The 23,809-nt window shown below is 44.7% G+C and overlaps 2 protein-coding genes across 2 annotated transcripts; both read right to left on the reverse strand.

Moving 5' to 3' along the window:
* Positions 1–283: 283 nt before the first annotated feature.
* On the reverse strand, positions 284–2,074 carry LOC119656325. The gene has a single exon (XM_038062787.1). The coding sequence runs from the start codon at positions 2,072–2,074 to the stop codon at positions 284–286; it is 1,791 nt and encodes a 596-aa protein (XP_037918715.1).
* A 16,987-nt stretch (positions 2,075–19,061) lies between these two features.
* On the reverse strand, positions 19,062–20,798 carry LOC119656326. Its single transcript, XM_038062788.1, has one exon. It carries the CDS (start codon positions 20,796–20,798, stop codon positions 19,062–19,064), a length of 1,737 nt encoding a protein of 578 aa, XP_037918716.1.
* Positions 20,799–23,809: the final 3,011 nt, after the last annotated feature.

The raw sequence follows: 23,809 nt of genomic DNA on the forward strand, positions 1-23,809 counted from the left end.
TTGGTCACTAATGGTCTGCTGTGTGTGGTCCATATGCAATATGTTGATATTTTTATTTGTGTTGTTCTGTATGAGTCCTTAATTAGCGGAACCAATACTTGTTTGCGCAAATTATGCGCCACAGATTAATACCGAATCGGAGGAACTTTCATTGACGATGATGGTCGGAGGATTTAAGGAAGTTCTTGGTTTTTATTACTGCTATCCGAAGTGGAAGGAAAGGAAAAAAACTAAACGATTTTTTCTTGCCGTTTATTGCAACCTGAGCTTTTAAACAGTATCTCTAAAACAGTTTAATATTGAATTTTCTTTTAAAAATTCGTTCAAAGAAATGTACGATGGTCTTCCAGAATTTTTCAATGAGAAAAACAATAATGCAGACACTCATCCCAATCGCATAAATAATCCAAATTCCATAAAGCTCGTCAACTTTTAATGGTCTCAAAGGACTCTCGTATATCACTTTAACTTTGAGACAACCTGCCTTCCCACTTTCATAAAATATATCCTTATTCCATTTATCCATTACACCAGCGTCAGCCAGACGAAGAATCACCTCAGAAAGGAGCGATCTGAATGGAAACCTTGTTCCAATCATAATACTGTAGGGTTCCCGTCGTGCACAGATTTTGCTGAAATGAAATTGTCTCAACGAAGACTGCTCCAATCCAATTAAAACGTCAACGTATTCTGGTCGTGGTAAATATCCATAGTTTGGATCCAGTTCAACCAGATTTGTATCAATGCTTCCCTCGTCAGGGGCGAAATTCTCAACAACATTGGGCGGAAAGCCGCCAAAGTGTTGTAGATGATACAGCGTTCTCTCGTGTACCAACACTTTATAGTTGCTCATTTCCAAATCGTCTGGGGTATCGATCTGCCTAGTGGGAATTGATTTGGTGTAGAAGCTACTCAAGCCACTTTGGTAAAGGCTCAGAATTAACATAAACTGGACAATGGCCAGTAGATGCACCACGACTACCCATCGATTCACCTCCAGTTCAGGCCGCGAGTTCAGCTGTTGAGTGGTTATTCTCCAAACTTCGAAGAACGCGTTTTGGAACGTCCTCAATGAGTCAGTATTCCTGCCATAGAGAGCTTCGATAATCAAAATAACGAAGAACAGAGTAAACGTCCCGAAACCTAGTAGAAACCAGGTAGGCACTTGAAATGGTAACATGAGGTAGAAAACTCTGGGAAGTTCCTTTTGATATGGTAGTATTAAACATGTTGTATGTAGCGGCAATTGATAGGACATGTATTCCTCACCACCGTAACCCAGACTATTCATAGTGAAAATCTCGAATGCTCCATTAGCCAGATATTTTTCGAGATTCTCGAAACCTCTAGGAATATCCAAATGTTCAACAAATGTCCCATTGTATTTTTTGATGAATGCAAGGATAGTCTTCATGAATATCCCTCCATATTGGAGGTTCCCATTTTCGTCCACATACTGCACACTTGTTGATATATCAGTAATGCGTACAACTCTAACATCTAATCCGTGAAGATTCGAAAACTTTTCCGCCAAAGCCAGTTTGAGTGATTCCGTTGACGCGACTTCCCTAATGGTAGTGCTGGGATAAAGGTTAAACGTGAACAGGCGATTGTTGACCAACACTAGACTATTGAACATCATTTCATCGCGTAGCTCAGCAACGAACTGGTTTAAATCATCCTTGGATAAAGTATCTGTAAGAAAATGGAAAACAATGGGGGATAACAAATTCCCTTTCAAGGTTCTCCGCAACACTTCGAGGGCCACTTCCTTATTTGATAGTGTTATGAAGGCCAGTGATAATACATTGGAGCCGAATTGACCTTTTAAAGATACACCCTCAAAGGTATGATCCACAACCAATTTGGGAATATTATCTATGTTTGGACTGATTTTCTCGGGTACCAATGTTCTGCTTTCGTCGTCCAAGTCCGTAATAAAGTATAGAATTGTCCGGAATTGATGTATTTCATTTAGTTCGACTACAATATCCTCCAGGTTTAATGCGATTATTCCAGTAACTTCCAGAAGAAATAGGGAAGCCGCTAATGCAGGAATTCCACTTAGTTTCATCTTTGAGCAGCAATTCCTTCTCTTGAAATCTCTTGAAGCTGATTCAAATTCAAAGTATCTCAACCGTCACTTCTATTTCTCGTCCGTTCACTATGAAGTGTGAGCAAAACTAATTATGTCTCCTTTGACTATGGATGGGTGAACCTTGGTTTGATTAATTTCATTATTAATAGTTTTCGGAAATGATTAATTCCTTAACGCAATCATAACTAATTAATGATTTCATAGTTCACGTGTCCCATTTGAAAAATTAATCTTATGATAATAGATAAATCAACAAGTCGGAAACCGGAAACTGGACGCTTCAGGTATGAAAGATTTTGTGTATTTGTTTTGTAAAGAAATTTGAATGTGTATTTACCCCATTAGTCGGATGAGAGAAGTGGTAAGGGGAGAGTTGACGGTTCTTGCAACCCCTTCAACACGCAAGCGTTGCAAGGGGAACTGGAACACTGCGAAAGCGGTTGTTACCCATGAAAAGGTGAGAGCTGCCATACTGTCCTTTGAACATTTCAAAGCACCTGGCATGGATGGCATCTATCCGGCAATGCTAAAGGAAGGTATGGAGCATTTAGAGCGACCTCTAAGAAATATTTTTCGAGGATGTCTTGCTCTGGGCTACGTGCCTTCTTCTTGGCAAGAAGTTAAGGTAGTTTTCATACCGAAACCTTGGAAAGATGACTATTCTAATCCAAAGAACTTCAGACAGGTCAGCTTGACTGCATTCTTGCTGAAAGGTTTGGAGAGACTGGTGGAGCGTCACATTCGTGGAAACGCACTTAAGTCATACCTACTTAGTGAAAACCAACATGCTTACCAACATGGAAAGTCCTGTGAGTCTGCTCTTCATTCTTTGGTCAAAAAGATAGAGGATGCAACTTTGAATGGTGAGTACGCGATGGGGGTGTTCGTGGGCATTGAACGGGTTTTTGACTGTGCGCCTTTTCAAAAACTTTGTGATGCCGCCAAAGCGCATGGTGTTGATGATGCTTTAATTAAGTGGATCCATGCTATGCTAACGCAAAGATTGCTGTGCGCTGAGGTAGGGGTCGATCGCTACCTGACTACGGAAGCAACGAAGGGCTGCCCCAAGGAGGTGCGCTTTCGCCACTTCTGTGGAGTATGCTGATCGACTCACTGCTATGCGAACTGCAAAATTTGCCAATGCACGCTCAAGCTTATGCTGATGACGTGGCTGTACTTGCTGTTGATCGGGATCTTGGAACTGTGTGTAGGAATATACAACGAGCCGTTGATTTGATAGACAGCTGGTACCTTAGACATGGTCTGTCAGTTAAACCAAATAAAACCGCAATGGTTTTATTCACAAAAAGAAGAAAACTGGATGGACTTTGCCTCCCTGAGATGAGGGGTACTACCCTTCAACTCTCCGAAGAAGTGAAATATCTGGGAGTCACTCTAGATAAAAAACTTCTTTGGAACACACATGTAGAGGTAAAGATGAAACGAGCTCTCACAGCTTATGGGCTCTGCAGACGGACCTTTGCCTCGACATGGGGACTCAGGCCTCATGTGGTAATGTGGATATACATTGCCATCATTAGGCCGATGTTCGTATATGCACCCGTAGTGTGGTGGGTTAAGGTGAGACAAAAAGGCTTTCCCCGTAAATTAGCTGCACTGCAAAGAACTGTTTGTCTGGGTATCACTGGTGCCATGAGCACGACATCCGGCGCAGCTCTGAATGCACTACTCAATTTGCAGCGCCTGGATATATTTATTCAAAGCACTGCAATGAGAGCAGCTCATAGGCTCATTCGATTAGATCTATGGGAAAACAACGGATGTGGGGGCACAGAGCGTTGGAAGAGTTACTGGGATTACTGAATCCGGTTCTTACAATGCCTTCCGATTCTCGTGTCCCCATACATCTGTTTGGTAGAAGATATGTAGTTACCCTGAAGCATAGAGAGGACTGGGAAGACCCAGAGGAATGCGTGGCGGGATATACGGAAGTCTTCTACACCGATGGCTCAAAAACAGAAGAGGGTTCTGGAGCCGTTGTCAACCTCTCGAATAAAAACGAGAAGTGGGCTTTTCCTTTGGGACAACATGCAACGGTTTTTCAAGCCGAAGTTTATGCGATCCTAAGGGTGGCAAACTGGGTGATTGACGAGCGGTTGAAAGGCAGGCGCATCGCAATTTGCAGTGACAGTCAAGCTGCACTGAGGGCATTGAGCAGTCCTTTGATCACCTCGAAAATCGTTCAGGAATGCAGAAACCGTTTAAACTCTATGTCTACATTCAATACGGTGGAACTACTCTGGGTCACTGTGGCATAAAGGGAAATGAAATCTCGGACGCTTTAGCGAAAGAGGGGTCAATCTCCCCTATGCCGGGACCGGAGCCAGCAATTGGAGTATCAGTAGCATTGGCTAAATCTGTTTTCAAAAACTGGGAACAAGCTTCCCACAATGACAGGTGGCAGAGCCTAAATGCTGCTCGACACACCAAACTTTTCCTGCCAGAACCTAACATACGTACCGCAAAGTTTATCCTGTCGAAAAGCAGGAGGACTTGCAGGTGTATTGTGAGCATTCTGACACGCCATAATTCACTAGCTGGGCATATGTTCAGAATAGGAATTACCGAAGATGATACGTGTCCCTCTTGTAATGAGGAAGCGGAATCCACGGAGCATTTCCTATGTGAATGCCCCGCCTATGGACGCATCAGGCATCAGATCTTTGGTGCCGATGTTCTCCAATTGCGACGGGTAGCATCACATCCATTAACGGAAATCCTGCGATACGTTAACGAATCCGAAATATTCCGTTAGACGAGGGAGGCGAGTACAATGGGCCAACACGGCCTGAGTGCTCAGAAGCTGTAGCTTCTCCCCCACCATACACACACACCCCCCATTAGTACGTAGCACATAATATATCCATATATTATGTGAAAATATCCACTTTTTAGTGATATTGACATTCAAAGTCTTGAATTTACAAAGAAGCGACAATTTTGACCTTTCAAAACTTTGTTAGTAATAGTGCGATTTCCACCAAACTTGGTAGGATCATGCTCTACATTATAGCCTTTATTGCTGTATTTCGTGGTACTACAAGCAACTGAAAGGGCACTTTGCACCCAATTACTAAAGATTATAGTAATATACTATTACTAACTTTATTTGAAAAGATATCACTATGTAGGGTATTTAGGAGCCTAGGCACCATACAGTGGCAACCTCTTGATTTTTTTCAGATTTTCGGTTGGATAGTTTCTGAGAATGGGTCCCTTAAAAATATGATCACTTCCGAATCCCCAGCTTTCCAGCGAATGTCAAAACTAAGACCGACTTCGGAAAGTACTAACTGTTACCATTCATTTGATAGGCCACATGACTATATTTGGTAAAATTTACACCCCGCTTTTGCATGTATGGGGACCCCCTTTAAATTCTACGTAGAATTATATAATTCACTGTATGCGTGAGCGTTCACAGTTCCCACCTTTTCACTAAATTTGGTGTCAATCGCCACAACCATCTCTGAGAAAAATGCGTGTGACAGACAGACAGACGGATAGAGAAAACGCCTCCACGACAAATAAGTAAGCAATCACACGAAAGACTACCAACCCCTACAGCGAAAGACGGTCATTGGATTTAAGTCTACACTTGGACTGAGGTGGAAATCGAAGGTGGAAACGTTCGAACGAGGTATCGCGCGAGGAAATCCTTCGATTTTGCATTTTTGCCAATTTTTACAACCCGGGGGTCGTGGAAATTTTCAATTTTCCTCGATTTTCGTGAGTCCCTCGGGCCGTCGTTTTTCCGCTATATCTTGCGTCTCCGACATCGTAGAGTGAAAATTCTTGCATTTCCTGAATCTGGGCCGCCTCCCCGTTCGAACGAGGTATCGCGCGAGGAAATCCGTCGATTTTGAATTTTTGCCAATTTTTACGACCCGGGGGTCGTGGAAATTTTCAATTTTCCTCGATTTATGTGAGTCCCTCGGGCCATCGTTTTTCCGCTATATCTTGCGTCTCCGACATCGTAGAGTAAAAATTCTTGCATTTCCTGAATCTGGGCCGCCTCCCCGTTCGAACGAGGTGTCGCGCGAGGAAATCCGTCGATTTTGCATTTTTGCCAATTTTTACGACCCGGGGGTCGTAGAAATTTTCAATTTTCCTCGATTTTCGTGAGTCCCTCGGGCCGTCGTTTTTCCGCTATATCTTGCGTCTCCGACATCGTAGAGTGAAAATTCTTGCATTTCCTGAATCTGGGCCGCCTCCCCGTTCGAACGAGGTATCGCGCGAGGAAATCCGTCGATTTTGCATTTTTGCCAATTTTTACGACCCGGGGGTCGTGGAAATTTTCAATTTTCCTCGATTTTCGTGAGTCCCTCGGGCCGTCGTTTTTCCGCTATATCTTGCGTCTCCGACATCGTAGAGTGAACATTCTTGCATTTCCTGAATCTGGGCCGCCTCCCCGTTCGAACGAGGTGTCGCGCGAGGAAATCCGTCGATTTTGCATTTTTGCCAATTTTTACGACCCGGGGGTCGTGGAAATTTTCAATTTTCCTCGATTTATGTCAGTCCCTCGGGCCGTCGTTTTTCCGCTATATCTTGCGTCTCCGACATCGTAGAGTAAAAATTCTTGCATTTCCTGAATCTGGGCCGCCTCCCCGTTCGAACGAGGTGTCGCGCGAGGAAATCCGTCGATTTTGCATTTTTGCCAATTTTTACGACCCGGGGGTCGTGGAAATTTTCAATTTTCCTCGATTTTCGTGAGTCCCTCGGGCCGTCGTTTTTCCGCTATATCTTGCGTCTCCGACATCGTAGAGTGAAAATTCTTGCATTTCCTGAATCTGGGCCGCCTCCCCGTTCGAACGAGGTATCGCGCGAGGAAATCCGTCGATTTTGCATTTTTGCCAATTTTTACGACCCGGGAGTCGTGGAAATTTTCAATTTTCCTCGATTTTCGTGAGTCCCTCGGGCCGTCGTTTTTCCGCTATATCTTGCGTCTCCGACATCGTAGAGTGAAAATTCTTGCATGCACTAAAAATAACGAAAAAAAATTAACTGACGTGCGCTGATATTCTGCGCAAGGTCAAAACAGACACTTCATTGATAAAGCTAGGTGAAAGTGTGAACCGCATAAAGCGAAGGCAGAAGGGCGACCTATTGCTGGAATTTAAACCAGGCGAAAACAAGTTGAAGACCTGTAGAAAGAAATCAAGTCGTCATTGGGTGAGGCAGCAGAAGCGAAGCTAAGTAAAAATCGCGTGGTTATTGAGTTGAAGGGCTTGGACGATATCACAACAAAGGAAGAAATTTGCCAAGCCCTGCTACCCTGGTTTGAAATACAGTCGGTCCAGAAGCGAGATATTCCACGGCTAAGGAAACCATATGGCAGCACACAAAGTGCGTCTATAAGTCTAACACTCGAAGCGACCAAAAGAGCTACCACTACCAGCAAAAATTCGAGTTGGTTGGGTTGGCTACGGACTACGAGAGCAGATACATCTAAAAAGATGAAAGATTGCCTTCAAAGCGCCTTGCCTTGCGTCCACATTATCAGCTTCCCTTTCTTCCGTTTTTCTGGGTACAGGCGGAGGAAAAGGTTCTGGCAGGCAAGCCTGTAGTCCCTCCTCCTTTTCGGCTAAAATTTCCTTCTTCCTCCCCCGTGTTTTAAAAGAGTTAGGCAACAGTGTCATCGACAAGCCGGCCGTTGTCAAATTTCCAGCTCCTCTCATTAAGGGAGTTGCTGTACTATCCTTTTTGGCTGACGCGCAGTAGACACCGGGTGTAGGTTTTCCACTGAGAGCCTTTTTTTTTGATGAAGTTCCTGTGTCATAGATGCGGAAAAAAAAGCAACATTGGAAAAGTCTGCTAAGAAAAAATCAATTGTCTGTTCTGCAAGTAAACAAATGACATTGACAGCGCCCATGTCACAAACAGCAGTACATGTCCGGTATTTAGGGAGGCAATCGACACTATGCCCAAGTGAGGCTTCCACAGCTAAACCTGAACTATTGCGAGGCAACTCAGGACCTGCTCTCCCAGACGGTATTCGCAAACAAAATCGACGTTGCTATTATCTGCGAGCAGTAGAAAAATTTTGACAGTGGAGTTTAGGTTGCTGATAAGAACGGAAAAGCTACGATATGGACATGCAGAAATCGAGCGATAGAAAAAACCATGAAAATTCTCGAGGGTGGCTTCACTGTTTACAGCTACTATGCGACAGTAAACCTTCTCAGAAAGGAGTTTAATTTTTTGGTGGAGAGGTTAACAATGGATGCAAACCACCATAGCCTTAAGATAGTGGCTGGCAATTTCAACGTATGGGCTGAAGAATGGGGAAACGAACGCAAGAGGACGAATACTACTCGAAGCTCTTTCTCGTCTGAATCTTGTAGTTGCTAACACTGGATGCGTGGACACTTTCCGAAAGAGAGAAATGAAATCCGTGATAGATGTCACTTTTGTTAGCGATGTTTTAACTAAGGATCTCCAGTGGTATGTCAGTGAAGAATATTCACATAGCGACCATCAGGCTATCATTAAAACCATGCATGGTACACGAATGAAATGGTCCCGGATGAGAGTTGAAATGTGGGCATCTAATAAGTTTACAGAGAAGATTTTCAAAGAAGTTCTGCAATAAAATACAGTGCTTGAAGGAAGCACAGAAGATAAAGCTTTATAGATCGGCGAAAAGTTACGACGAGCATGTCAACTTGGCCTACTCTGCTTAATAGAATAGTAACGGATCTTTTCCTGGTACTCACATGCTAGCCTTCCCACTGTCGAGATAGACATCGCCGAAGTACCCATGTTAATTGAAGACAAACAAACCTCTGGGTGAAGCTTCGTCCTACAGGCCGATATGCCTGTCAAATAATACTGGCAAACTATTCGAACGAGTAATCTATAACAGATTACTTCAAATTACCGAAAAGGAAGGCAATTTTGGGCAATTAGAAGTAAGTTTTCGAAAGGGGAGATCTACAACGGATGCAGTTGTTCTGGTGGCTAACACAGCTAAGATCGCGCTTGACAAGGACAAAATTTGTGCAGTGATCACACTCGATGTGAAGAACGCCTTCAATTCCGCTAGATGGAACAAGATATTTGAGTTCCTAATCGACTTAGGCGTGGCGAAGTACCTGGAGCGTATCGTTGCCGACTTCCTAATCGATAGGACTATTAGTGTTGTTCAGAGCCAGGGAGGTCTCTCAGATCGACAGTATGGGTTCCGTAAAGCCAAATCAACCATGGATGCCATCAAAATGGTTACTGACTTGGCCGAAGGTGCATTCCACGGAAAGGGCAGTACTAGCAAATATTGCGTGATGGTGACCCTGGATGTGAGAAATGCATTCATTTCGGCCATTTGAAACCTAACACGGGAATCTCTGGCGAAGGTTGGTATTCCCGCCTATCTTGCAGCTATTGTCAATAGATATTTGCAAGAACGGAGGCTTCGGTATGACACTAATGACGGACCCAGGAGTACGTTGTCTCTGCAGGTGTCCCACAAGGCTCCGTACTGGGCCCACTTCTGTGGAACTTCATGCCCAACGATGTAGTGAACCTCCCCTTTCCGGAGGAAACGGTGGTGGGTTACGCTAACCACATAGCGCTGGTTGTTATGGGAAAGTATCGCAAAGGTGCTGAGTTATTCTGCTGAGTTATACTCAGGTGAGGCAATCAGTGTTGTTAAAAATTTGCTAGAGAGTTCTGGTCTGACACTTGCGGAGGAAAAAACAGAAGTGGTCCTTATCACTAAGTGACGAAAGATAAACTACGCCTGTATTAGAATCGGAGGTTATATCATCACTTCCAAGCCGACCACCAAATAATTGGGTGTGTTGATAAACAGGAATCTCAGTTATAAGCAACATGTACAGAAACAAACTGAGTGCAGTCTACAGGAGGACAGCACTGAGGGTCTGCTCTGCCGTCAGGACTGTCGCGGATGATGCAACATTCGTCATCTCTGGAATGATGCCGATTGACATCTTGGTAGATGAGATGGCGACTATTTACAATAAGAAGCCAAACTCTCCCTCATCGCAGACGAAGAACGCTGAGAGAGAGAGATCCATAAATAGATGACAAGAGCGGGCTGAACGTTCGGGAAAAGGTCGATGGACTCACAGGATCATTCCTACCATCAAGGAGTGGCTGGAGAGACGGCAAGATGAGATTAATTATAATCTCACCCAGTTTCTCACGGGACACGGAGGATATCGCCAATACCTGCGCAATTTTAAATTGGAGACCTCGCCCGACTATCCAAATTGCGATGGAGTCCCAGAGGACCCAGAGCATGTATTCGTCCACTGTCCGAAATTTGTGGAAGAAAGAAGGAATGTAGAGAAGACTCTAAGAGAAGTGCTGGTACCAGAAAATCTAGTACCGAAAATTGTAGCGCATCAAGAGAATCGGGATGCAGCCATCTCCATGATCGCATCTATCCACAACAAATTGCGAAAGGCAAAAGAAAGGAGAAAAACCTGGTCACGTGCGCCGCATATAGAAGAAAGGTGACTAAGCTAGAGTGAGCTAACTCCGCCCCGTGGTGTAATACCTTATGGTAGTTGTAGTGACGTGGCTACGCGACAGGAGCGAAACCTCATTTGTCTAGTTCTGAATTAATTTGCTCAAATTATGCATTCCATAATGTGCAATTACTCTAATGTTGGCCGCAGATTGAATATTATTGAATGCATTCGGGCAAATTGATCTTGTCAGAGGGCAAGTTTTGACGACCGGTTCATGGATGGACAGCTGATCAGCGGCCGGTGGGATTTCAAAATTTCATTGTTTGTGCCCGAGCCGTATAGATAGGAATTAGAGGTAATTTAGTGGTCTCCCGAATTTCAGCTTTGGGGATTAAGCAAGGTAAGTTTCTTTTCTCAAAATTCGAAGAAGTAATATGCTGCCTTGAGGAATGATACCATCCTCGTAATAGGTAATTTATGTAAGACGAGAATTGGATACGCTGGGAATCGAAAAAAAGTTAGCGGAAAAAGGAATGATTGTCCTGGAAGACTAGTCATAAGGGAAGGGTCAGGGAATTGGTTTGCTGAGATAGCGATGGAAGGTTTTGGATGTTATAACGTTGTTAAATTTTTGTAAAATTTATCATGGGCGTGTGGCGGAAAGATAAAAAGCCACAAAAAACATAGTCTGCCAAGAAGACCTAATTAATGAACGCAAAACGGTTGCCAAAGAGGAGCTTGCTTGCGAGAAACTGAGTTCCAAAGTTTCAGTTTCGAGCTGCCTTATCAGGGGCATCCTCTAAATAATGGCCTGAGGATATCAGGATGGGAGGAAACCTCAGGGGCCGCGGTTCAATAACTATCTGAGGCAGAATAAACAATGATCGGGACTGTGATTCGTCGTTGATCTTGTGTAAAACAAAACCTTATTAAAATCGGTTTACTCTCTATTTGTCTGTCCGACACAGGCATTTTTCTCGAAGAATGTTGCAGCGATTGGCACAAAATTTCGGTGAGAATTGTGAATGCTCACGCATATAGTGAGCTACTTCTTATTACGTCAAATTTAATTTGAGGTCCCCATACCTGCAAAAGGGGATTGTAAATTTTTTTCACCAAATATAGTCATGTGGGGTATCAAATGAAAGGTATCGATTAGTACTTTCCGAAACCGGTCCTAGTTTTAACATTTCCTGGAAAAGTGGGGAATGTAGGGGGTCGAAAATGATCACTTCTCTATCGGACTCATTCTCAGAAATTGCCCTATCCGGTGCAGACCCACGTATCGGTATAGACACATTAATTTTGCACCAATGACACGTAAGGAGTCAAAGCGCTCAAAAGTCTTCTTCCAGGTCCGTAATAAGGTATAGAATTGTCCGAAATTGATGTATTTCATTTACTTCGACCACGATCTCCTCGAGGTTTTTTGCGAATGTTCCAGTAACTTCCAAAAGAAGTAAGAAAGCCGCGAATGCAGGAATTCCATTTAGTTTCATTTTTGAGTAACAATTCCTCCTCTTGAAATCTCTTGAAGCTGATTCAAATTGAAAGTATCTCAACGGTCACTTCTATTTCTGGTCCGTTCACTATGAAGTGTGAGCAAAACTAATTATGTCTCCTATGCTTGTGGGTGAGTCAACCATGGTTTGATTAATTTCATTATTAATATTTGCCGAAATGATTAATACCTTAACGCAATCACAGCTAATTAATGGCTTTAGATTCCACATATCCCATTTGAAAAATTAATCTTACGATAATCCAAAGTTCGACAATCAAACTTCTCCGCTGACCCCGGGAGTAATGGACGTTGAGTCATACAATGGTAATGCATCCACCTTAAGATATCTACAAAACCCATCGCATGGGATAATTCCGGAGCTTACCAAATTAAATCTTAATGAAACTGGAATTTTTTATTTTTCAATAATTACTAGTCAAGGAGTGTGTTAGATGGGGGTGTATGGTGAGGGAGAGGCTATAACTTTTGAGCCCTCAGAAGGTGGCCCATTTTACTCAACACTCCCAACTAAAGGAATATCCCGAATTCGTTAATGTTTGGCATCTATCTCTAATAGTAATCGTCTAGACTCAAATTTTTTTTCTTTTTTTTACATATCACATGCTTTGCGTTTCCTCGGCGGACGTACATTCCTTTCTTTTCTGTCTTTGGCAAATGTCATAAATGACATTTCTTCCAGCCGCTACCAGACCACCTATCGACTTTGCTGCGATCATTAATACACAAGGCTATCGTATGGATGGTTGCAGTTCAAATCTCAATGGTGGTAGTGGGAGTCGTATCGTAATTTGACATCGGATATCGGATACCTTAATCAAATCAGGGTAATAATCTCGGGCGAGCCCAATACTGACAGCATTGCCTCCTATAGGGTACTACAATCCTGCAGTGTATCGTGACGCTTCGCGGGCGCTTCTTCGGAGTGGTCGTCGGTCTAACGAAAGCCTTCCGCCTCGACAGGGAGACCTACTTGGGTCCGCCCCCACGTTGAGTTTGAATGAGTGTTCGCATTGATCAAGCACCCTAAAGGGGCCCCCGTTTGGTGATTGCAGTGGCTTCCGAAGGGCGTTCACCCTAGTGAGGACCTGGCCACACGTCTTGAGATCCCTGGGGATGTTGACCTCCGATGTCGTATGTCGGAACGATCGAGTCGGCCGCATCTTCAAAACCACATCCTTCAGCAGACGGAGCATTCCCGAGTCGTTCAACCCTGCTCTGATGTCCAAAACAGGATCGGCGACTAGGCGTAGATTCTCCGCGTAAACCATCTCCGCTGGGAACTTCTCTCGCTGGGGTGTACGGAGACCGAGAAGGACCAAAGGCAAGGAGTACGAACACAACGGATCGTCGCGAGCCATTAGAGCGGCTATCAGCGTCCGGTACCAACTTTCTAGCGTACCATTGGACTGTGGATGGTATGCAGTAGTCGTATGCCGTTAAAAGCCAATGAGCTTTCCTAACTCTGCGAAAAGAGTAGATTTGAATTGCATTCCCTGGTCCGTGATGATAATGGCTGGAACACCAAAGCGCAGAATCCATTCTCGACAGAGGGCCTCGCCTCAGTTGCGCCATAATATCAGACAGAAATATTGCATCAGGCCACCGCGTAAACCTGTCGATGATTATGAGGCAATACTTCAATCCGTGCGAATTTCGCAAAGAACCGATGATATCGAGATGGATGATGTGAAAGCGCTTGGTTGACCGAGGGAACACATCTACTTCTTTTCGAACGTGCTTGTTGATCTTGCACGCGATGCACTGTCTGGCCCAAGAATATACGTCCTTGTTCATGGACGGCCAGAAATATTTTTCAGTGACTAACCGGTTCATCGTCCTGATGGCTTGGTCCACAGAATCGTGAATCGCGTTAAATACTTCCCTGCAAAAATCGGCCGGACCGAATGGACTGAGTCCCTTATTTGAGGTCTCGCAGAGTAAGTAAAAATTTGAGCTGAAAATAGGAAACTCCTTGAATTTATATTTGAAATTTGCCTTCAAGCTCTAAAGCTCCACGTCGTCTTTTTGTACCTCGTATAATCGACCTAGGCGAGAACTGTGACTTTCGAAATTCGAGACGAAGCGTCTGCAAGAACATTGTCCCATGCAGGCACGTGTTGGAGAAGTAAACTGGCTGATATAACTCAAGTGCCGAAGTTGACGTCGGGCTTTTGTCTAAACGCGACTGGAAGGGGCTTATGGCCCGTGAACACAGTGAACGGCCTGCCCACAAAGGAGAAACGGAAGTATTTTATAGCGAGCTTTGAAAAGAAGCTCAATAGTTGCCAGATTTGACTCACCGGTTCGTGGAGAGCGGCACCTACCGCAGTATCTGAGCCATCGGCGAACACACCTGGGGGAGCATCTGACTGAAAAAATGCCAGCAGTGTTGCATCAACAAGCTGTTCTTTGATTATCGCAAACACAAGGACGACCTCAACAGACCACGCAACCTCGCGGGAGTCTTTGTTTTGGGCCCAGACAAGTAGGCGTTCAGGATCGCTTGATGATGAACGGCCCTGTACAAGAAACGACGATAGAAATTTAACATGCCCAATATCCTTCGCAGATCCTTCACAGTGGTTGGTTAATTCCTTGAGGGTTTTACGTGAGCACCTGTCTGGACGACTTAATCCCACGGTCTTCTTAAGACACGGATTGATTTTATGACCACAATCAGAGCCCCGCTGAGACAAGCAACAACGGTACCAGTCTATACCAAGTGCATGGCTTAGCATTCATGCTGGTGGATGCAAGACATACCTAAATCTCTACCGAACTAAGGAGTACGGCACCCGTGTTGAAACGTAACACCACGCCGAGGCCCGAATGTCTCTTCTCGCTTGAGCATAACCAACAACCCCCATAGAGCTCCAACTAGGGGGCCTACCGCAAACAACCGAGCTGTACTCAGATACAACGGGAGTTGACCCGAAGTATGAGAGTCTAGGGGCTATCCCGGTCTTCATGGTACACGTATATCCCTGATAAGGTTTCGTGACCAATTTGCCACTTCAGATGAGTCCCCGTGCAGACTCGGGTCTGATCGCCTTGATTAGGCTTTTGGAGAATTCGCCTACTGAATCACGACCGGCAAGCCAAAGTGATTACATCGTCTCCCGGTGCCACCACTATGGAGGTTCTCCTCGGCCACTTGGTTTTGGTTCAGCCGACAGGGTGGTCAAATGTTGGCAATGATTGTGAAATTGGAGGATGAGCAAACTCTTCAGTTGAAATCTCCTCGAAGTATTCTTGACATCTATCCGTTGCGACTCGACGGTTGGTCAGCAAAGTACCGTTCTTGGCATTAACGTAACAGAAATGTTCGATATCCTGTGAGCGTTCGTTACGGTTTCCGGCAGGTTGATACAGATCTCCCTCCCCATCGCCAGTGTACACTTTATCGTAAAGATTTTTGTAATGGTCCGCTCGGGTGACAGCGACTCCTTTCTTTGTTTCCCGGTTGGAATTCCTATAAATTTGTCAATTGGTCAGTGTTTAATCGTCAAGAAATTTATGGTAAAGGCATTTATTGTCACGAACCTTCATGTCAACATCGTCATTCCAAAGCCAAGTATCTCGATTAATATACCACTTACCCGGCTTAGTGACCTCGAGGGTTGCAGGAGCGCTTTGTGGATCGTGCCTTTCATTTGGTTCCATGATTCTTCCGCATTCGTAATGGGTGGTACTTATCATCATTATCAACGGCGCAACAACCGGTATCCGGTCTAGGCCTGTCTTAATAAGGAACTACAGACACCCCAGTTTTGCGCCGAGATCCACCAATTCAATATCCCTAAAAGCTGTCTGGCGTCCTGACTTACGCCATCGCTCCATCTTAGGCACAGTCTGCATCGTCTTCTTTTTCTACCATAGATATTACCCTTATAGACTTTCCGGGTGGGATCATCCTCATCCATACGGATTAAGTGACCCGCCCACCGTAACCTATTCAGCCGGATTTTATCCACAACTTGACGGCTACGGAATTGTCCATCCTCATGTAGGGGGCCAAAAATTCTTCGGAGTATTCTTCTCTCGAACGCGGCCAAGAGTTCGCCAAATTTTTTGCTAAGAACCCAAGTCTCCGAGGAGTACGTGAGGACTGACAAAATCACTGTAAGTAAGACTAAGGGCTTTGGCCCTATGGTGAGACGTTTCGAGCGGAACAGTTTTTGTAAGCTGAAATAGGTTCTGTTGGCTGTCAACAACCGTGCGATTTCATCATCATAGCTGCTATCGGTTGTAATTTTAGACCCTAGATAGGAGAAATTATCAACGGTCTCACAGTTGTATTGTTCTATCTTCACTCTTCCCGTTTGACCAGTGCGGTTTGATGTTGTTGGTTGGTTGGTTTTTGGTACTGACGTTGCCACCATATACTTTGTCTTGTCTTCATTTATGTGCAGCCCAAGATCTCGCACCGCCTGCTCGATCTGGATGAAGGCAGTTTGTACGTCTTGGGTGGTTCTTCCCATGATGTCGATATCGTCAGCATAGGCCAGTAGTTGTGTGGACTTACAGAGGATCGTACCTCTTGCATTTACCTCAGCATCACGGATCACTTTTTCCAGGGCCAGATTAAAGAGGACGTTGATGTCGAATGGTCTTGAGAGTGATCCTGCTGCCTTTATCTGGCCTCGCACATTGGTCAGGGTCAGCCTATATATAATTCTCTCATGGCTGTGTTTCACCCTGGCTATGCTATCATAGGCGGCTTTAAAGTCGATGAAAAGATGGTGCAACTGATGGCCATATTCCAACAGTTTTTCCAACGTTTACCTCCTGAAGAAAATCTGATCTGTTGCTGATTTGCCTGGAGTCAAGCCTCTTTGGTATGAGCCAATGATGTTCTGAGTGTATGGGGCTACCCGACCTAGCAAGACAGCAGAGAATATCTTATAGATGGTAGCAACGTGATACCTCTATAATTGATGCACTGTGTGACATCTCCCTTTTTATGTATGGGACAGATAATGCCTCTTTGCCAGTCGTCAGGCATTAATTCGCTGAGCACCTTGAGCACAAGTTGAAGAACCACTTGGTGTAATTGGTCGCCTCCATATTAAACCAATCGGAACCTGGAACTTATGATTTTGAAGCCGATGAATTGCACGGACTGTCCGTCGTCTTCAGTAGCGGGACGTCCAACTCGTCGATATTTTGGTTGTTGAGCGGTTCATCAAAATACTCACCCCATCGCTCCAATATGCCCATTCTGTCTCGGCAGGATGAACATCGATATGGGTAAGGCTTCATCCTGCTGACTTGTTGGTAAAACTTGCGCGCCTGGTGCGGTTACTCCCTGTACTTTTTGAGTTCACAGACCTGTTGGTTCTCTCAGGCTTCCTTTTTCCGTCTATGAAGTCGCTTTTCCGCTCGCCGCTGCGGTTATTGCGGCATCCATTTCCACCTTGATTGATTGTCAGAGGGGATTCTGGGTAATGTTGTTATTCGAGTTCGGAGCACCGTGCCAACGAGATAGTGGTTCGAGTCTATATTGTCGCCCCTATATGTTCTTACGTTCATCAAGTCTGAGAGGCGGCGGCGTTCAACCAGCACGTGGTCAATTTGGTTGAAAGTGGTCCCGTCTGGAGACGCCCACGTATGTTTGTGGACCGCTTTCCGCGCAAACCAGGTACTTCCAACAACCATTTCTTGCGATACTGCTAACTGAATAATTCGCAATCCGTTATCATTGGTATCCCTATGTAAGCTATGGGAGCCGACATACCGCCTGAATACGCGCTCCGTCCCTACTTGACTTTTGAAATCTCCAAGTATGATTTTGATATCATACTTGGAACAGGCTTCAAGGGTTTTCTCAACTGCCTCGTAGAAGGTATGCTTCTTCGGCTCAGCAATTTGCTCTATAGGAGCGTGAGAATTTATGAGGTTTATATTTCCAAATTTTCCTTGCACGCGCAAATTGCATAGCCTTTCGCTTATATTTTCAAAACCGATAACAGCAGGTTTCACTTTTTGGCTGATTAATAAACCTACTCCGAGCACATGGTTTACTGGATGGCCGCTATCATATATGGTGTGGCAGCTTTTCTCCAGGAAACGGGTCCCCGTCCAGCGCATCGCTTGCAACGCTGTTACCTCAGCATTTTATTGGGACAGGGTATCGACTAAATGCTCAGCAGCGTTCAGTCTGTACAGGGAACACCCGTTTCATGGAAAATGCGCAAATCGTTATTCCATTTTCGTTGCCGGGTTCGCCGTTTTGAAATCCATCCTGTCCCATTCTCCTTCCTTGGTTTCGTAACTTTGATTTTTCGTGCATGGTTGTCAGCCTTACCCAACTCCCAACCTGGAGGACCAGTTGGTACATTTTATCCTGTTTTTAGGCGCGAAAGACTCGCTTCGTCCTTCTCCCTCTGCAGTTTTTCATTAAGAAAGATCTCCCAGCCATCATCACGTGGAGGTGGAGCTAGGGTTTGGTAGTAGAGCTGCTGGTGTTGGTTCAGGTATTTTCCAGTTTCTACGCTCCATCGTGGGTACCAATCTACGTTTTGCCCTGGGACCTATACTACCGTTTGACCGCCGCAATAAAAATTTCACTATGGAGCTTCCTGGCCTCTTCAGGTCACAGACGAAGAAACCGAACCAAAAGCCTGAAATCCGCGGCATTCTGCTGAAGTAAGTCCACCTTGTTCAGGATAAAACTCGCTGCATCGCACCAACAATCCTGATGGGTCAAAACTTACGTTTCACGGAGAGCTTTACTTGCTTCAGGCTACCCTGTAGTTATATTAAGTAACCACTGTCTCACAATGTGAGGAATAGATCATCTTCTAAAGGCGAGGTATCAATGAAATGAGTTTCAACGAATGAGAGGGAGTACTTAGTTTCCTTAAGATAAAACAAAATCTTCAATAACAAATATTTTTTTTTATTTACAACTGATGGGGTGCATTGAAAATTAGGGGCCAAAAACAGGGTTGCAGCTGGACGAAGTTTTGGATCAGCACTATCAATTAGTACCAAATCCAACCCCTCGTATTTTTTCCATACAGAAAACAATAGCACTCAACACAATACCAACTAAGTAGACCACCCACACAAAATACAATTCTTCAAATTTCAACGGTCTCAGAAGGCTTTCGCTTACTAACTGCATCCTCAGGAAGCCAACTTGCTTCAGTTCATACACAGTATCTCGTTCCCACTTCAGCATAAATCCAGCGTCCATAAGGCGAAAGACGACATCATCGAATATATCCTTGAATGGGGATTCATTTTGAATTAGAACACTAAGTAATATCCTAGGTGTACACATGTTGGTCAAATGGAAAAGTTTGGTTGAAGGACGTCGTTCCAGTTTTCTGAGAAGATCCTTAAATTCCGAGGGTGGCACATATCCGAAATTGGGATCCATTTGTTTTAGATTTGCTTTTACCAGAGAATCATCCGCCATGAAACGATCAAGAACGATCTTAGGAAAATGTTCACAATCTCGAAAAAAACCTAGTTGAAGTTGTGGTGACAGGATTTTATATGAAGTCCTTGCTAGGTCCTCGGGGGTGTCAATTTGTTTAGCTGAAATCGATTTTGTGTAAAAACTACTCAATCCACTTTGGTAAAGGCTCGAAAGTAACATAAAGTGGAGAGTGGCCAAAATAATTATGAGCATCATCCATTGATTCGTCACCACTTCTACTGGGAAGTGTATCTGTTGGGTGACTATCCGCCAGACATGGAAAGCCACTTCCTGATAAATAGAGGTCGATTTTCCTTTGCGAAGAAGTTCGGTGACTGCAATTACTAGAAAAAGTAGTAGAGCGCCAACACCAAATAAAATCCAGCCAGACACTTGAAAGGGTAGCATCAAATAATATACTCTGGGAAGCTCCTTTTGGTACGGGACTAGGATACATGGTGCGATGCTTGATAGGGGGTATGACGATTTCACTTTTTTCTGAGCCAACGTTATCATCATTGAAAGAAAATCCATTTTTCTCTGTTGGAACTTCTTTCCGACATCACTCAGGTCCTTTTTCACTTTTTGTTCAACGAGGGTTCCATTGTGCTTTCTAATAAATGCAAGAATGGTTTTCATAAAGTATCCTCCAAATTGAACGTCTCCCTTCCGATCAACGTATTGTACTTCTTTGGATATGTCAAGTGAACGGGCGACTCTTACCGCAGCTCCATGGAAGTCAACGAGTTTTTCGGTGAAGACTGATTTAAGCGACTCTGCTGAAGTGACCTCCACCAGACTAACTTCAGGATACGGGTTGTAAGTGAATATACGGTTATCTGCAACCATCAAACTATAAAGGATTCGTTTTTCCCACAAGCACTCACTGAAGTTTCTCAAGTTGATATTATGAGACACCTCCGGGAGAAAGTAGAAAATCACTTTGGCCAGCAAGTTGTCCTCTAATGCAGTGTTAACCACTTCAAGAATGTTTTCTCTATTGGAATGCGAAACGAAGGCAATAGTCAAGACTTTGGCGTTGAACATGGTTTTGGTTTTGACATCTTGATTCCATATGAGCTTGGGGATGCTCTCCACAGGGGATCCCTTCCCAAGCAACGCTTCTGCCAACTCAGCTCCTTTGAGATCATTACGGAAACATACAATAGTTTGGAAGTCGTAAATGTTGGTTAACTCCACAACTATTTCTTTGAGTTCCAAAGCAAAAATTCCGGCTCCTTCCAAAGAAGTTATCAAAAGCGCTTGGACGATGATTCCCGATACTTTCATTTTTACTAAACCGTAACCGTTCCGTTTTGGGCTATAGTCAGGCTGGTTTGCAGTACAATCAGTTACTATCGGCGTCAGTTAATTCAGGAGCCCTGCAGCACTTATGGTTAATGACTTTAGGATAACGAGACAAAGTCTCTAACATTTGATTGTAATTTCCCTTATGTAATGAACTTCCCAATCATAATATTGTCTAATTAACCAAATTTGTAATTTTGTAGAAGGCATGCAGTGTTAACAATACGTCAACCATTTTCCCTCAAATTTATCTTGACGGATTTATGGAAAGGGTAATTCTATTTGGGGCTGTAATACATGGAAGAAATAAAGCGAACCGGAGCCTACTTAACCTAATAAACCGCTGGAAAATGATCGAAACCTCGAACAGAGAAGGACGTTGGACTGGTAATTCAGATCCTAGATAAGGAAGTCAACCATGAAGTGTTTTTTTGATTCGAAATTTATTGAAAATTTAGGCATTAGGAAGCCAGTGCCAATTTTCTATATATCAAGTGCACGGAAAGTTTGTTACTCTTACATAGTACTATCCAAAAAAGGAAAGTTTAAAACCGCGCCCGAAGTTTTCTCGGAGGACCGAAGTAAAGACTTCAATAAAATTAAGTCTACCTTCTGGTGAGAAAGAGGGACCCCTATTCATCTTGACATCTAGACTGTCTACTATGGGACAGCCTGTAACATTTACGAAAGATAGCAGCTCCCTCATTCTGCACCTAGAGATCTCTTTTAGATCCTCTAGTGCCCGCAGCCTAGATCCAGCTAGTACTCTCCCTACTCGGAGGAAAATTATTAGAGTTGCCCAATCTCATAAAGGACAAACACAATGTACACCAGGCTATCAAAACCATGGTCCGAGCCATTCGTGTACTGTACAATATCGCCAAGGACGAAAAAATGCCCCGAAGAAATCAAGCGTCATCCAGGAAACAAAATTGACACGCCTCAAAATCTAAACGACGGTAAGTTTGAAAAGAGGAGTAGGGAGAGCGCAAACGATTCTTTCGAATCCTCCCAGGACGCGAAAAGCAAAAAGGCCTTTCATCGACAAAGGGGCGAGCAAATTTACCAAAAAGGAACCAAGGAGGCATAGACCAAGGTTGACGGATAGAAAACTGCGAGACATAAAAGAAAATTACTGCCCGAATTAATTATCATCTCCAGTAAAGGTGATATGACTTATGCCGATATCCTCAGGAAGGTCCAATCCGCTCCTGAGTTGATTGACCTTTGCCCGTTGATCTTAGACCGTTATGCCCGGACACTTCTTTAGCTCCAGCATCAAATCTCCTTTTTGGGAGCATCTAATTCGGCTGACGTTTTCTCCAAGGTCCATCAACTCAGGATCGGATTAAACCCTGAAGAAAATGCGATGATTCAGCTAAAGAACACTGGACACACAGGATTATCCCAGTTGTCTCAAAATGGATCAAACGAAAGCACGGTCCTAAGCGGACAAGGAAGGTGCCGTACATACCTCTATCGCTTCGGAGGTGACGACTCCCCCTTTTGTCCGACATGTGTGATGATTCCGGAGGATGCGGTGCATGTTGTTTTTAATTGCCCGCGGTTCGCAGTACACAGAGCGGAAGAAAAAATTGACACCGGGGTACGGTTGACACCCGAGAATATCGTGCAAGCCTCTGAAACATCTTGGAGAGCGGTGGAAAAATTAATGAAGGCGACCCGCAATCTGCTGAAGAAGGAGGAGTTTCGGAACAAAGTTGTAAACAACGATACGAGGTGTATTTCGTAACTGATCCTGCCCCGGGATGTAATACCGAAATGGTAGTCCCGCGCAGTAAGCGAAGGAGAAGGAGGTGGTCTTGGTGAGTAAAAATCTCACATAACCGTATGGCAGGTGATAGCGGTAGATTTTGAAACTTTCTACCTTCCAACGCATAAAAAAAAAGATAGACAGACAGATAGTAAACCGATTTTGTTTTACACAAAACTTTAAAATGGAGTGCGAAGCAATAGTCTCGTAGGTAGGTAGGTATCATTGGCCGCTCCGAGGAGCCCAATTAGCGCTTTGGTGCGCCGTTTTGATGCCACAAACTCCTAAGACCGTGACTGTTGTTATGGGAGCCGGGAAGCAGAGTCCAGCCGGCTCGGATCTTCAGAGCCAACCCGTAGCATTCACGAAGGAAAGCAGCTCTCCGACCCTGCAGCTAGAAATCTCTCTGAGGTCCTCAAAGAATGGTTTACCCAGTGTCCGCAGCCTGACTCTAGCCAGAGCTGGGCAATCGCAGAGAAAGTGCATGTGGGTTTCCCTTCCTTCTCCGCAGATTCGGCAATGCGACTTGTAGGGTATGCCGAGCCTAGCGGCATGGTCTCCTATGGGCCAGTGCCCCGTACAGACCGCCATAATCTTGAATGCATTTGCACGCGTCTGGCACAGGAGCTCTCGGGATCGGGCTATGTTATAAGCAGGCCAAATTCTCCTTGACTTAGCACAGCTTGTAAGCCTTCGCCAGCGGAACACCGACTGTATTCGCCGAGGGACTGTCAAGAGCAGAGCCTTGCCTGGCCAATTCGTCAGCCTATGTTCCTATGACCGGGAACCCAGAGGAGAGTGATATTGAGCGTGCCGCCCAGATGGTTGAGCGCGTCTCTTCACTGCCCCACCAGCCGGGAAGATGTTATCGTTGAGTACAAGGCCTTGATGGCCACTTGGCTGTCGGTCAGAACGGCTATGTTACGCTTGGGGCTCGAATCATGCTCCAGCCATCGACAGACTTCTAATATCGCCAGTACTTCCGCCTGGAATACACTGGCGAAACCTGGAAGACCATACGACTTGGATACATCGTGTGTATTCGAGAAAACCCCCGCGCCGACTCCATAGGCCATTTTTGATCCGTCCGTAAAGAATACCGTGTCCTTGTCTTGCAACACGCCGCCGGCGCCGGTCTTCCACTTTGCCCTGGTTGGAAGGTCCACAGCAAAGTTTCTCGGTAAGTTCAGCTTGCGTGTGACATAGTCCGTGGGGGATG

This window comes from Hermetia illucens, chromosome 4 (genome assembly GCF_905115235.1).
Source record: "Hermetia illucens chromosome 4, iHerIll2.2.curated.20191125, whole genome shotgun sequence".
Taxonomy (NCBI): Eukaryota; Metazoa; Arthropoda; class Insecta; order Diptera; family Stratiomyidae; genus Hermetia; species Hermetia illucens.